Source organism: Zeugodacus cucurbitae, chromosome 3 (assembly GCF_028554725.1).
Source record: "Zeugodacus cucurbitae isolate PBARC_wt_2022May chromosome 3, idZeuCucr1.2, whole genome shotgun sequence".
In the NCBI taxonomy this organism is placed as follows: domain Eukaryota; kingdom Metazoa; phylum Arthropoda; class Insecta; order Diptera; family Tephritidae; genus Zeugodacus; species Zeugodacus cucurbitae.
In genome coordinates this window covers 33,483,113-33,498,695 of record NC_071668.1, presented here as the reverse complement: position 1 = coordinate 33,498,695, position 15,583 = coordinate 33,483,113, and the positions used below count along the sequence as shown (strand labels likewise).

Genomic DNA, 15,583 nt, shown 5'->3' with positions numbered 1-15,583 from the left:
TAACCAAAAATATTGTGCACCAATAAGTGCTAAGTTAAATTAAATTGTTTATAATTCTAAAAAATATACTACTATTAAAAATTAAGAATTATCTTTCCTGAGATTATAAAATTAAATGTTACATGTTATCAACTAACAATTTTGTAATTAACTTATTTGTTAAAACAAATTTTATGAAAATTTGTGCTTATTATCAACTCTACGAAAATTTTCATCAATAATTTTAAAAATTTTGACCTCAAGTTCAAATCTCAATCCCGTGGATTTTTATACCAGATATGTATATACTAAGGTTTCCGTCTTTATTCATAAATAATAATTTCACTGTAGTGAATAGTTTACTACAACACAGCAAATCTAAAAGTGAGGAAATGTTCGTACTGAGAATTCGAATGATTCAAACCGAAATATGTACATACATAACACGCTGTTGGAGAGCCATCTTCTTTATTTGTTTACACGCTACACAACAAAACAAAGAACGAACTTCGCCAAAAATATTTATACTGATCAGAGACGTTATTCCCTGAATATATTAACATTCCATACAAATAATGGCCTTGAACAGAGTTCAAAAAGCGTTTTAACTATTTCAAATAAAAATTGGGCGGGGCAAAGTTCGCCGGGTCAGCTAGTAACTATATATATATAACTAAGAGAAAAATAGTTATAATAGTGGGACAAACAACTGTTTCGTTGTATAATAGTTCGTATAATAGTTTTGTTCACCTTACGGTTGTTTGTGAGTTCTAAAGCTAAACGAGTTAGATATGGTGTTATAGTATATACCAAACTGATAAGGGTGTCAAGTAGAATTGAAATCAGAATGTCTGTCAATCCGTCCGTTTGTGCAAGCAATAGTGTGAATAAAAATTGAGATATCTTGATGAAACTTGGCTCCATAAGAAGGTTACTTTCATAGATGGACGAAATCGGACCACTGCCACGCTCATAAAATGTAGTAAAATGAAAATAATTAAAGTGCCGTAACTAAACCTTATATAAAGTTATATTAGTGGGCGTGTCCTATAAAGTTTTTTTTTACATATCTCATAAATTACTGAAGCTATTTCAACCAAACAGTCTTCAGTCATTCCCTATAGCCACTTCCTTCTACAGTCTAGCTGAAACAAAAATATTCGAAAGGGTTATTAAAGTTGAAGGTATTTCCTATACAACGACCTACGGTTTTTGAAAAATATCAAAAATTAAATGACATAGTTCTGAAAAAAAACATTTCGTTTTTTAATTGCGAATGATCGCTCTTTAGAACGCTGCCTTGCATTGAGTTCTTCAAGTTCGATATTAGGGACCTAGAAAAGTTATATGGAATTCAATTGAATTGTATGGGAAATAGATTTGGTTGTGAACCGAATTCGCCCATATTCGGTCCGTATCATCAAGGTCTTCAGAAAATATTATGCTCCGAATTTCATTGAAATCGGTCGCGTAGTTTCTGAGATATGGTTTTTGACCCATAAGTGGGCGACGCCACGCCCATTTTCCATTTTTTTAAATCTGAGTACAGCTTTCTTCTGCCATTTCTCCCGTATAATTTAGTGTTTCTGATGTTTTCCGTCAGTAAATTAACGCACTTTTAGTAATTTTCAACATAACCTTTGTATTGGAGGTGAGCGTGGTTATTATCTGATTTTACATTTTTACATGGTGTTTGATCGGGTGCGTAATGGAAGTAAGTGTAGGAAGTTTGATTTATATAGCTTCATTGGTTTGCGAGATATATACAAAAAACCATTAACCATTTTCAATTAAAAAAAAATTACCCTTCCTAGTGTGATCCCTTAGTCCAAATTTTACTTTCATAACATTATTTATGGCTTAATTATGACGCCTTATAGGTTTTCCGTTTTCACCATTTTGTGGGCATGGCAATAGTCCCATTCTTGATAGCATCCCTCCCACGGTCCCAAGGAACATGTGTACCAAATTTACTTTGAATAAAGTTTTATGTGCATACGTTAAAACACGTATTCTGTAATTTTGTTCTTTGCAATATGCTATTGTTTGGCCATTGAAGTCTATATCCCATGCCTTTGTTACATGATTTATGCAATCCATAAATATAATTTCATATTTTTGTTAGCCTCCATACGATATAGAAGACTCTTTTAAAATACTGCCTCGATAGCAAAATTTTATATTTTGTATTATCCCCCGGTCGAAATGTTCGATTTATGGAATGCATTTTATATGTAATTTTACTTCTATTTTACTTCGAGTTATAAAGGTTTGAGTTATGGAAGGAACTTTGTATGAAATTTGTTTTTTAAACGTTATTGCCAATTCAAAAGTTCGAGTTATGGCGTTCTTCGAAGAAGTTCGAGTTATGGAAATTCCACAGTATTTTATTTCCGGGTGACACAAAAACCGTTAAGTGAACAAACATATTATTAACTCTTAGTAATTATGTTGCGAGAGTATAAAAATTAACGACATCGTTTCACAACCATGTCTACTTTCCATATAACGGATTTCTGAAGTTTATCTGCTTCGTTAACTTTACGATAGGCGTGCTTTATTTGACCAGCAAATTTTGTATGGACGACTTAGCCAACATAACTATGTTGGCTTTTCATAAACTATGACAGCTTGTATATTGAATTAGAAGCATTGCCAGTTCATCGATTTTTTTCATTCACAGTAGTTAGCGGTTTTCCAATAAAAAGTAGTTGGCAATAGCGAGAAACCCTATTTTGACAGATAAAAATGTAAACAAAATAAAATTTTAAATTCTATTCGATGTGTAAAATGGCAAATATAAACTTTATCCATATTTATTTTCACTATTCCGGATCTAATAATGATAATAATAGAAAGGCGGTAAACAAAGGGAAAATTTGATATATAAATTCAAGCGTTTTATTTTTCAAATAAATTACATATCAGTAGTGCGTTTCTGTAACTTTTCGTTATGCATAATAACGAACGATATATCGAATTCACTAGTATAACGAAGTGTAGTGTTTCTGTAAGTCTGGTGAAAAGCATTTTCGTTATTTCTTTCGTTATGACATTCGTTATCATATCATTAAAAAAAATTGCAGTGATATTTTGCGCCAAAATAAAGATGAGCGAGGTAAGCTGGAAAAATTTTGATGTTTATGTTTATATTATTTACAGGAAAAAGTAAGAATTGGAAAAGTTACCAAACAACAAAAGCAAAAATTTCTAGATTGATTGAAAAATCATAGAAATGTTGGTACCGGACAATTTGGTGGCCCAAAACAGCGGCAAAGCTGCTAATGCTGTTTGGGCAACTCTCACAGCGGAATTGAATGCATGCGGAGGAGCATGTAAAACCGTTGAGCAGTGGAAAAAGGTTCGATCAGTATATTATATATAAACATATGCATGTATGTACATATATATATATAGGAAAACCTAGATGAAAAAAATCTGTAAAAATATAAACACATATGTACATTAGGGTGGCCCTTATTTTCCAAAGTATTCCGATTCTCGATCGCACCCCCTAGAAATATGAGAATAGCCAAAAATCTAGTATATACAAAGTTTTAGGTCAATCAAAAAAGATTTAGAGGTTGCGCAAGGAGCTTGAAATCCTGAAAAATTAAGAATTTTTGCCATTTTTATGTCTCAGACTTCCATATTTCAAAGCCACACTATCTGGTTTCCATACCGTAATAAGATCTGCATTTTATAACCTTTCCAAAATTACCAATGATGGTGTTTGTGACTTCTTTTATTGCACGACACACAACTGTCTTGCTTAATGAGCACACAAAATCTTGGCCAACGTCTCTCAAATATGATCCTGTCGCATAGTAATGAAGTGCTGCACTCATTCTTAATGATTTTGGGACAAACGTACGCCTTTCGCCACTTTTCATATGAGGACTTAGCTCTTGTAACAAGGCTATTGCGGGATCTTTTTTAAAACGGAATAGCTCTTCAAAGCGAGCTTCCGGCAAATTAAATGGGTCAGTTGTATCCCTCAGATGTTGCCGATGAACGCGTAACATATTCCGTTGGTCCTCCAATAAGGCAAATAATGCAGCAGCTATCATAATTTGATTCACTAAGAAATTATAAAATTGATAATAAATTTATACATTCAAAATATATATATAGTATATAAAATATTATTTGTACTTACGAATAAAAAAATAAGAGTAAACAAAACAAATATATTCGTGTACATTGACAGATGTTTATGCATTCATTTTAGTTATAGCACATTTTCTATGACATTGATAACGACTCACCACAACCATAACGAAAGGTGACTTTTCTGAGTTACAGAAACACTTCAAAACAATTGTTCGTTATAGACCTTTCGTTACGCAAAAGTGATATTTCTTTCGATATCATAACGAAAAGTTACAGAAACGCACTACAGATGAGAGTTCTGGCCCGCATTACCAACACAATTAATTTTTAAGGGAATATATTAAATAAGCTAAGTGCGTTTTATTTGTCCATGATTTAGCTATTAGCTTGCGGTGGTCAAATAAAACACGCCTAATATGTACCTCAAGATCCAATGAAGAAAACGGGACAAAACTTTAGACAAACCTGTATTTGAAGTGTGGTATCAATCATTTAAAAATTGTCGAAATCGGACCATACATTTTCAAGATCCCAAATAACAAATAAGAAGAACTCGATGCCTAAAGATACCGAAAATATGGTGAATCCCTCAGATACTTTTATGTTAATCAGAGGAATTCTTGTTCTTCTAATAGTGTGTCTATGTACCAAATCAGGTCATAACTTCCCTAGCTCCTATATATTTAACATTAAGCTTTTAAGCCTCCAGTGCGCATTATCCCGTGTATATCGGTTAAAATTAAGTGAGCAAATTGTCCTGGTTATAATGTAGCTTAGAGGTGAAAAGTAGTGAAATCGGTCCAAGAATTACCCCAACCTCCATATACTTTTTAAAATGATTTTCGTTATTCTAGTGGACTGATACTGGACAAATTGTGTGTTATCTTAATAAAACTAAACATATAAACTGCGAGTGTATAAAATGTTCGGTTACACCCGAACATAACCTTTACTTTCTTGTTTAATTATAATTCAGAAGTCTCACTAATATTTACCTTCAAAATCATGTTCAGTGAAGTGTTGTGAGAAATCATGTTCGGTTGTTTTCGGATCTTTCGATGCCTCATCGTTTTCCACTGGTGATTGCATTGTCCACGGGCTAGGTAATATAAATAATAATAAGCGTTAGAAAAAAGTCTGAGTATAATTGTATAGTTCGTTTAAAAGAGCTATTACGGGTATTCTTTCTTTAATTATTGCTTTACCAATCGTTGTTTGCAACTCCCAAAACTAACTAGATGTACATAGATGTACTCATTTTCACATCCACAAAATACGTTTAAGTGAAAATTATGAAGAGTTATAACTGAACTATAAATTTGCTAATAAATTGTGAGTTAATAAATTTGTGACCCTTTAAATTCTATTAATACACAGATTTGCCGAAATCATACTCACGCATTTCGGCCTCTTTCTTTTTTTGTCTGCAAATGCGTCTCGCTTCCCTCTTCAGCTCTCGGTATCTTTCCCATCCCACTCGCGAGACGACAATGCTCATCATACCAGCTGTCACCATGTCAAAATCGCGCTTAGCTTGTCAACAAACACAAGGAAGGTTCGACATCGAGAAGCTGCAATCACAACAGACAGCCGAACGATTTTCTACTCGACTTGCATTCCTGCTCTCTGAGAGCACTCATCAGCATCTCGGTATAAGGGAACTGTGGGACGGCATCTCAAACTCACTGCGTACCGCTGCAACCGAAACCATTGGCTTTCGGAAAAGTAAAAAAAAACAGCTGGAATGCCGTCTCTCAGCGGAGAGAAAACAGACTGCCTACCTCGCCACGTTGCAAACAACCACAACACGTGCGGGATGGGATAGATACCGAGAGCTGAAGAGGGAAGCGAGACGCATCTGCAGACAAAAAAAGAAAAAAACCGAAATGCATGAGTTCGAAGAGCTTGAGAAGCTGGCAGACAGATTTTATGAAAAAATGAAGCGACTTAACGAAGGTTTCAAGACCGGAGCATCCTCTTGTAGAGACCAATGTGGCAATCTGGTAACCGATGTCCAGGGCATTATGGAGGGAACACTTCTCCGACCTGCTGAATGGCAGTGAAAGTACAACACCAGGAGTTGGCGAACCCGATTCCCCAATCGATGACGATGGAATAGATGTTCCATTGCCCGACCATGAAGAAATTCGAATGGTAATTACCCGCCTGAAGAACAACAAAGCGGCAGGGGCCGATAGATTACCGGCTGAGCTATTCAAATACGGCGGCGAAGAACTGATAAGGTGCATGCATCAGCTTCCTTGCAAAATATGATCAGAAGAAAGCAAGCCTGACGATTGGAATCTCAGTGTGCTCTGCCCAATTCATAAAAAGGGAGATCCCACAATCTGCGCCAATTACCGTGGGATAATCCTCCAAAATATCGCCTATAAGGTTCTACCGAGCGTACTGTGTGAAAGACTTAAGCCCACCGTCAACAAACTGATTGGACCTTATCAGTGTGGCTTTAGACCTGGAAAGTCCACAATGGACCAGATATTCACCATGCGCCAAATCTTGGAGAAGACCCGTGAAAAGAGGATCGACACACACCACCTTTGTGTCGATTTCAAAGCTGCTTTCGACAGCACGAAAAGGAGCTGCCTTTATGCCGCGATGCCCTAATTTGGTATCCCCGCAAAACTAATGCGGCTGTGTCAGCTGACGTTGAGCAACACCAAAAGCTCCGTTATGATTGGGAAGGACCTCTCCGAGCCGTTCAATACCAAACGAGGTTTCAGACAAGGTGACTCACTATCGTGTGACTTTTTTAACCTGATGCTGGAAAAAATAGTACGAGCCGCAGAGCTAAACAGAGAAGGTACAATTTTCTATAAGAGTGTACAGCTACTGGCGTACGCCGATGATATCAATATAATTGGAAACAACACCCGCGCCGTTAGTTCTGCTTTTTCCCGCCTAGATAGGAAAGCGAAGCGAATGGGTCTGGTGGTTAACGCGGACAATACGAAATATCTCCTGTCATCAAACAAACAGTCAGCGCATTCGCGTCTTTGCTCCCACGTCACTTTTGATAGTCATAACTTTGAAGTTGTAGATAATTTCGTATATCTAGGCACCAGCATGAACACCGCTAAAAATGTCAGCCTTAAAATCCAACACAGAATCACTCTTGCCAATAGGTGCTACTATGGACCGAGTAGGCAATTGAAAAGTAAAGTACCCTCTCGACGAACAAAAACTAAACCCTACAAGTCCCTCATCATTCCCGTCCTTCTTTATGGTGCAGAAGCGGAGGCGGTGTCAACATTCGATGAGACGGCAATGTGATTTTTCGAGTTTTTTCAAGGTTTTGCGGAAGATTTATAGTCCTCAGAACATTGTCAACGGCGAATACCGCAGAAGATGGAATGATGAGCAGTATGTGTTATTCGATGACATAGACATAGTCCAGCGAATAAAAAGACAGCGGCTATGCTGGCTAGGTCATGTTGTTCGAATAGAACAAAAGCAGCCCAGCTTTGAAAGTGTTCGATGCAGTACCCGCCGGAGGAAGGCGAGGAAGGGGAAGGCCTCCACTCCGTTGGAGGGACCAGGTTGAGAGCGACTTGGTTACACTTGGAATCTCCAACTGGCGCCGAACTGCGAAGGAAAGAGAGGAGTGGCGCGCTCTCATCGATTCGGCTATAACCGACTAAACGGTTGAACGCCAATCACATACATACAACGAAAACTCGCCGCTTCTAAAAAAAGTACACCACAGCATCAGAGAACTGGGAACAATGATACAAACAGACGCAAGTGATCTGAACAAAACACTGACTAAGGCGCCATGATTGCCACTTTCGAAATGGGCAGGTGGTAAGCACGAAGGAGTTAATCAAAAGCGATTCCAAGCATTTACATTCGGATCCTGTAATGTTGAAATTGTTTTTAATAATCTTTTTTTAAAAGGAATTTTTGGAATATCATATATGTAGTCATTTTCAGTGGTTTGTTGACTCTTCAATATTCTAGAATTGAAATTTTGTCATCCTCGTTAGAAAAAAAACATAAAAAACAAGTAAGGAAAGGCTAAGTTCGGGTGCAACCGAACATTTTATACTCTCGCAATTTATAGAAGAAATGTTATTAAATTCAGCACAAAGTTTAATAGGATAACGAAAATCGTTACTTATAGTATATGAGGGCTGAGGTAATTCCTGAACCGATTTCATTCATTTTCACCAGCAGAGTACACTATATCCAAGACTATACACTCAATTTTGCTAAGATATCTCACATATTAACTAATACATATATGCGGAATAAAGCCCACCGTATTGAAAAACCTATAATTAGATATATGGGAGAGTAGGGGAAGTTGTTACCCGATTTTAACAAACAGAGACACACTTCTAGAAGAAAACACTTTCCTCTGAATTACATTAAATTATCTGAGAGATTTACCATATTTTCGGTTAAAATTTACCCTTAGGCGCTGAGTTCAACATGTTCGATATCTGGGGCCTTGAAAAGTTATAGTTCGTTTTCGACAATTTTTTGTCAAGTGAAGCCAGAGATGATATGCACTATTTGTGTAAAGTTTTATTCCGCTATCTTCATTGGTTCCTTATGTATACTTTATAAAGTGAACGAATCAGATGGCATTCAAAATTGAGTTATATGGGAAGTACGCGTAGTTGTGAACCGATTTCGCCCATATTCCACCAGTGTCATCAGGGTGTCAAGAAAGTATTATATACCGAATTTCATTGAAATCTGTCGAATAGTTCTTAAGATATGGTTTTTGACCCATAAGTGGGCGACGCCACGCCCATTTTCCATTTCGTAAAAAAATCTGAGTTCAGCTTCCTTCTGCCATTCCTTATGTAAAATTTGGTGTTTCTGACGTTTCTCGTTAGTGAGTTAACGCACTTTTATTAATTTTCAACCGAACATTTATCTGGAACGTGGGCGTGGTTATTATCCAATTTCTTTAATTTTTGTACTGTATAAGGAAACGGCTCAAAGAAACGACTGCAGAAAGTTTTGTTTATATAGCTTTATTGGTTTGCAAGATATATACAAAAAACCTATTTGGGGGGCGGGCCACGCCCACTTTTCCAGAAAAATTGCATTCAAATGTGTCCCTCCCTAATGCGATCCTATGTTCCAAATTTTATTTTCATAACTTTATTTCTGGCTTAGTTATAGCTCTTTATGTGTTTTTGGTTATCGCCATTTTGTGGGCGTGGCAGTGGTCCGATTCCGCCCATCTTCGGAACACGTGTTCCAAGTTTCATTAAAATATCTCAATTTTTACTCAAGTTACAGCTTGCACGGACGGACAGACGGTCAGACGGACATCCGGATTTGAACTTTACTCGTCACCCTGATCATTTTGATATACATAACCCTATATTTAGCTCGTTTAGTTTTAGGACTTACAAACAACCGTTATTATGTGAACAAAACTACAATACTATCATAGCAACTTTTGTTGCGAGAGTATAATAAAAAGAAAATTGTAGAATTTCGCTTGGGATTTGAACATCGGCAAAATTTTTCAAGTTGCAACATGAAGTTACAAACAGGTCCACTAATCACATTGTATTTCAATTGTCTATGGCAGATGAAATTCATACACAGCTCTGCTTTACTCCACGCACATAAGTATGTATGCAAATATTATGTATACTGAATTCTATTTTTGAAGTTATACTTCTTATGAAAGAGGAAAGATAGCCAAAGATCAGGCAGCCGGCACCCCAGTTGATGAGGAAGAAATCAAGCGCCTCAAACAGACAGTGGAGGAATACGAAAGCTTCCTGAAAAGGAAGCAATCTGAGCCTCAAGAACAACAAATCGAAAGCACAAAACCGAGCAGTTCCCATAAAAGGAATCGCTCACTCATCGAACTGAGCACTGCCGAAAAAACCCAGGCAGAGTGAAAATGAGCAAAAAAGTACAACAACAGCAAGACACTTTTGCGATGTAGCGAGAGATAGCCTACAGGTAGCCATCATTGACGGCAACTCCTCCTCACCAAGCACGGTGCAAGAAAAATGGGTGGAGATCGACGTCAAGCTGTCAAGTATGGTGCTAAGCTATGTACTTGACAACCCGGCGAGTCCCCATCCGGAGTTTGACTCCTCTGAAACCCTTAGAGGTTACAGGGTCATCAAGTGCGCGGACCAGGCCTCTCTGGATTTCCTAACGGGTAGCGTTGCTAAGATCAGCAACGCCTTTGTAGGCCTCCAACTGAGGCTTATACCCGCCAAGGACATCCCAAAGAGACCACGTGCTCGCATTTGGCTGCCCCGATAGAGGAACCAGGCGAAAAACTCCTCAGGTGCACCAAGTTGCAAAACAAGACTATACCAGGTATAGATGAGTGGCAACTAATAAAGGAGGAGAAAGCGAATAAAGCCAGTCGACCAATACTAGTGGCCATATGCGATGAGTCCATAGACGCTCTAACGAAGACTGACAACAAAATCAGCTACGGCATTCTGAAGGCCAAAATGAAAATCTTTCAAGGCGACAAAGCGGCTGACGAAGACGACACGGAAGAGGTCGACGACGCCAGTCAGTTGCTAAAGAACGTAGACATCAAATGAACAACTGTCTGAGATGTGTGCAGATAAACCTACAGCACTCAAAGACTGCTACGGAGAATCTGACAACCCTCATACAAGAGAGGGGCATCGACATTAGCTTAATACAGGAGCCCTGGGTTAATGAAGACACCATAAAAGGGCTAAACAGCAAAAATTATAATATTTTTTACACACGTAATGAAGGTAAACCAAGGGCATGCATCCTTATAAACAAAAGTATAAACGCATTCCTTTGTCCAAATTACAGCACAGCAGATACCACGGTGGTAAAGGTAGAACAGAAGAAAAATCTGTTCTTTTTGGTCTCAGCCTACATGACTCATGACAAGGACGTACCACCAGCACCAATCATAAGGCTACTAGAGGACAACAAACATGAAGATATCCTAATAGGTTGTGATGCAAACGCAAGACACACCTTATGGGGAAGCTCCAGTATAAACACCAGAGGTGAGTCACTCTTACAATATATTTTAAATAGCGATTTAGCTATATGCAATAAGGGAGATAGGCCAACTTTTGTTTTCCCAAGCTCTGACAGGTTTCCGGGTTGGGAGGAAGTGCTGGACCTCACGATATCAACAGACACAGACAGTCTCGTTGTAGAGGATTGGAGGGTGTCAGAGGAGCCATCCATGTCGGATCACTCCTGGATACTCTTCAATATTCGCGAGAAATTCAGTACTCCTCTCAAGTATCGAAACCCTAGAAGAGCAGCATGGGTAAAATTTACTAGTATAGCAACAAAGAGCCTCGATAAAGGAGGCAATATTAACATCAAAACTCCTCAAGAACTCGACACAGAGGTAGAGGATATCGAAAAAATCCTAATAACAACTTTCAACAAATCCACACCGCTAACGGTTTTGAAAAAGAGAAAGTCTCCTCCTTGGTGGAATAGTGATCTTAAGAACCTGAGAACACACCTAAGGAAAACTTTTAACGAAAGTTTCAAAACCAAAATCTGGCAACCCTACAAAGATGTCTTAAAGAAATACAAAAAAGCAGTCAGAAAAGCAAAAACTGACGCATGGCGTTCTTTCTGCACATCGATGGAAAGTTGCAAAGACTCCGCTAGACTGAGTAAAATACTATCCAAAGAACACAGCAATATTCCGTTTACCAAATTCGGCTAGTATCTTCCAAGCGGAAGTACTAGGCATTGAAAAGGCCTGTGAAGCTCTATTGGAAAACTATGAGAGGATACATAAAGCAACAATATATACAGATAGCCAAGCGGCTCTCCTGGCATTGTCGTCACCCGTGACTAATTCAATAATTGTCCTAAATTGCAAGAAGGCGCTGAAGTCGCTAGAAGACAAGCTCATCCTAGACTTGGTATGGGTTCCCGGCCACAGGAACATTTTCGGCAACGAAAAAGCAGACGAGCTGGCAAAGACAGGGGCTTGTCTGAACGAATCGGAGGCCGAATTAATACCAAGCCCGCTAGGCTCGATCAGAAGGGAGCTTAATTTACAATTTCAACAATTAGCAAATAACAGATGGGAAAATACAACAAAATGCAAAATACACCAAACAGATATGGCCAAAATATGACATGAAGAGAACTAACGACTTATTAAATAAGTCAAGAAACAATATTTTCAGACTAACTGCTACCATTACAGGGCACTGGCCATTTGGAGAACATGCGTCGAAAATGGGTATGCCCTACATTAACATATGCCGAAGCTGCGAACTAACAGGGAATAAAGAAACAATTTTCCACTTCCTCTGTGAATGCCCAGCCCTATCGCAGATCCGTTACAGAACACTGGGAATCCATCAAGCATAAAACCTCGAATGGATGTCTACAAAAAGCATAATGGATATAAGTAGCTTCATCGAAACCACAAAGTGGTATGAACGAGAAGCTTAAAGAAGACAGCAAATAAAAAAAATAAAAGGTCAACGACTAGTGCATCAAAATGGCACAGATAGTGCTAATTGAGCCCGAACTAAAACAGGGCAGCACTCCTACCTACCTACCTACCTATACTTCTTATACGAGTTCGGAACAGTTGCGATAATTGTTGCACAACAGCAACATTATGCATAAACATACATATGACATGTTTATATGTCATTGAACAAACACACAAATTTACATTTGTATATGCGTGAAAGAGTGATATGAAAGAGTGGCAACGCCGCGAAAGTAGAAGAATAAACGAAGAGTAGGCTGCGTGCGTGCGTGTGTGAAGAGCCTAATGGCTAAGCTTGGCCTCATGAAGAAATGCCTAACGGCGGTTCCGTGGGGCGTATATGTACAAGCGAAGACTGCGAAATCAAGGGTTTAGTACGTAGGCGTATTGATCTGCAAGTCCGTATGGGCGTGGGCCCGAATGAAGTGCATCTCTAGCAGACAATACGAATCGTGCCTATCGTCCGTAAAAATGACGGTATCTTTGGAAGATTCCCCCTTCGAAATCAAAAAAAAAAAAAAAACATATGCGTGCACGTAAGTTTGTCAACCACCAAAAATCAAAAGCAATGTTCTACAGAAACAACAAGCGCCAAAAATTAATGTCGATATGTTTGCATGCTCATACATATTCATACATATTTACGACAAGCCGATTTTCTACCAACAACGCAATGTAGCGTCGCGCAGGCGGCCATCAATTTTTCGATACATCGAATTTTACAGAATCGTTTCAAGTGATCCCTCTGTAATTATAAATGCGCAAAATATGTATTGGATAGTATTGACTTACTATTAGCAAATATAAATAATTAAATGTATTTAAATATTCTACTAATATATTAATGTACTACAATTGATTTTAGTAAGAATCAAGACATAAAACAATCCATAATATTATGAGTTGGGGACATGGACCTCTTTGCCTGCGAAAACGCGACACTGATTACAAGTCTTTGACAAAAAAAATTACTATTTGCGGTCATTCGTTGTCCGTGGCAACGAATGTTTTACAAGAAATGTACTACAAGTGCACATATTTACACACATATGCATGTAAACAAATTTGCGAACATTATGCGTATGGTTCTTTTGATTTTTTTTCTATCGTTTCTGTTTCATTTCTGCGAATTCTCAACTAGTTTATGTGACTTTTGGTTGAAATTCTCTGCGTTTGCCGTTGAAAACTTAAGACTATGCTTCACAGGATCATTTCTTGTAGTCAGTCTTCATGTACTTTCTTTGCAAATCGAAAGTATTACCTTTGGTTGGTGACATATTCACATGTGTATGTATTTTATTTCAATAAAATTAAATTTTTGAAATCTCTTAAGGTTGTGGGTTCGAGCCTCAACCGGGGCATTAATTTTTTTATTTATTTCAATAAAATTAAATTTTTAAAATTTCTTAAGATTGTGGGTTCGAGCCTAGGGACACAGCAATATTGCCTACATAAAGGCGGATGGAAATGCGTGGACCTCCTCTGCAAAAGAATCTTTGGAGGTTCTCATTAAAACTCATTTCCCAGGGAGTCAGCAAACGGCAATAACGGAGGTTCAACCAGATCCACCCACAAAAGCAGCTGACTACCAAGGCCTGATAGTAAACAGATGGAAAATAAAATACGCTATAAATAGTTTCTCACCATTCAAAGCGGCAGGTCCAGACGGGATTATGCCCATAATGCTGCAAAAACTGGAAGAACCAATAAGTCAAAGGCTTGAAAACATATACAAGGCAAGTATTCAACTGTCTTACATCCCAAGAAGTTGGAAAAGAACTAAAGTGGTGTTCCTACCAAAACCAGGCAGAAGAACACATGAAAATGCTAAGGATTTTAGACCCATAAGCCTCACATCCTTCATGCTTAAGGTACAAGAAAGGCTAATGGATATACATATAAGATCAAGCATGGAAGGAACGTTATCCAAGTCCCAACATGCATACATAAAGGGTCGATCGACCGAAACTGCCCTTCATGAGGTGATAAACGTAATTGAAAAATCGCTACTATACAAACAATATACTATGGCTGCATTTCTCGATATAGAGGGAGCTTTAATAACATAGAAGTAAGCACGATCATTAATTCTCTCACGCATGGCGGTATAGAAGATACGGTGTGCAGGTGGATTCAATCAATGCTTAGAAATAGGAAAATCATAGCATCAAATGGCGCTACAACACAAATAAGTCATGTGAGTAGAGGGACTCCTCAAGGAGGGGTCCTCTCCCCGCTCCTATGGGTTGTAGCACTGAACGAAATACTCCTCCAACTTAATGGCGGAGGGGTGAAAGCAGTAGCATATGCAGACGATATAGTGTTGTTGGTATCAGGAATGTTTCCATCAACAGTCAGCGAGATTATGGAAAGAGCACTACGCAGGCTAAACATATGGGCTACAAACAATGGACTAGGTGTTAACCCTAATAAAACAGATCTGATGCTTTTCACAAGCAGAACCAAGATTCCCCAGTTTCATCTTCCAGTACTAAATGGTACAACGCTCTCACTGTCTCCCACAGCTAAATACTTAGGAGTGGAGATTGACACTAAACTGAACTGGAAAATGAACATTGAAAAAAGAACAAAAAAAGCCTATATGGCCTACTACACTTGTAAAAGAGTTGTTAGCAGGAATTGGGGCCTTAAGCCTCGTATAATCATGTGGATGTATACAGCTGTCATTAGACCAATACTTACTTATGGAGCGCTGGTATGGTGGCCAGCTCTGAAGAAACAATATAACATCAGAAAACTAAATGGAATACAAAGGGCGGCATGTGCAGGAGTAACTGGAGCAATCAAGTCATGTCCGACAGATGCGCTTAATGTGATCCTGCATCAACTACCCATAGACATTCATATTAACAAAATAGCAGCATGTTCTGCAATAAGAATAAAGGAATTAGGAGATTGGAACCAGAAGAACTATGGACATAGTGATATTCTAAACCAACTCAGAACACAAGTCCATAAATCAGACTATATTCTCCCAAAGCT

General features: G+C 38.3%; 1 protein-coding gene across 4 annotated transcripts in view; it reads right to left on the bottom strand.

The window, feature by feature from the left end:
- LOC105220469 (electroneutral sodium bicarbonate exchanger 1) overlaps positions 1–15,583 on the bottom strand; it is a 268,022-nt gene that overhangs the window by 223,903 nt on the left and 28,536 nt on the right. For all 4 annotated transcript variants that reach the window (XM_054227256.1, XM_054227255.1, XM_054227254.1 and 1 more), the window contains exon 2: positions 5,088–5,191. In XM_054227256.1, the coding sequence (XP_054083231.1) occupies positions 5,088–5,181 (94 nt within the window). In that variant the 5' untranslated portion in view covers positions 5,182–5,191. The remainder of the gene's footprint in view (positions 1–5,087; positions 5,192–15,583) is intronic.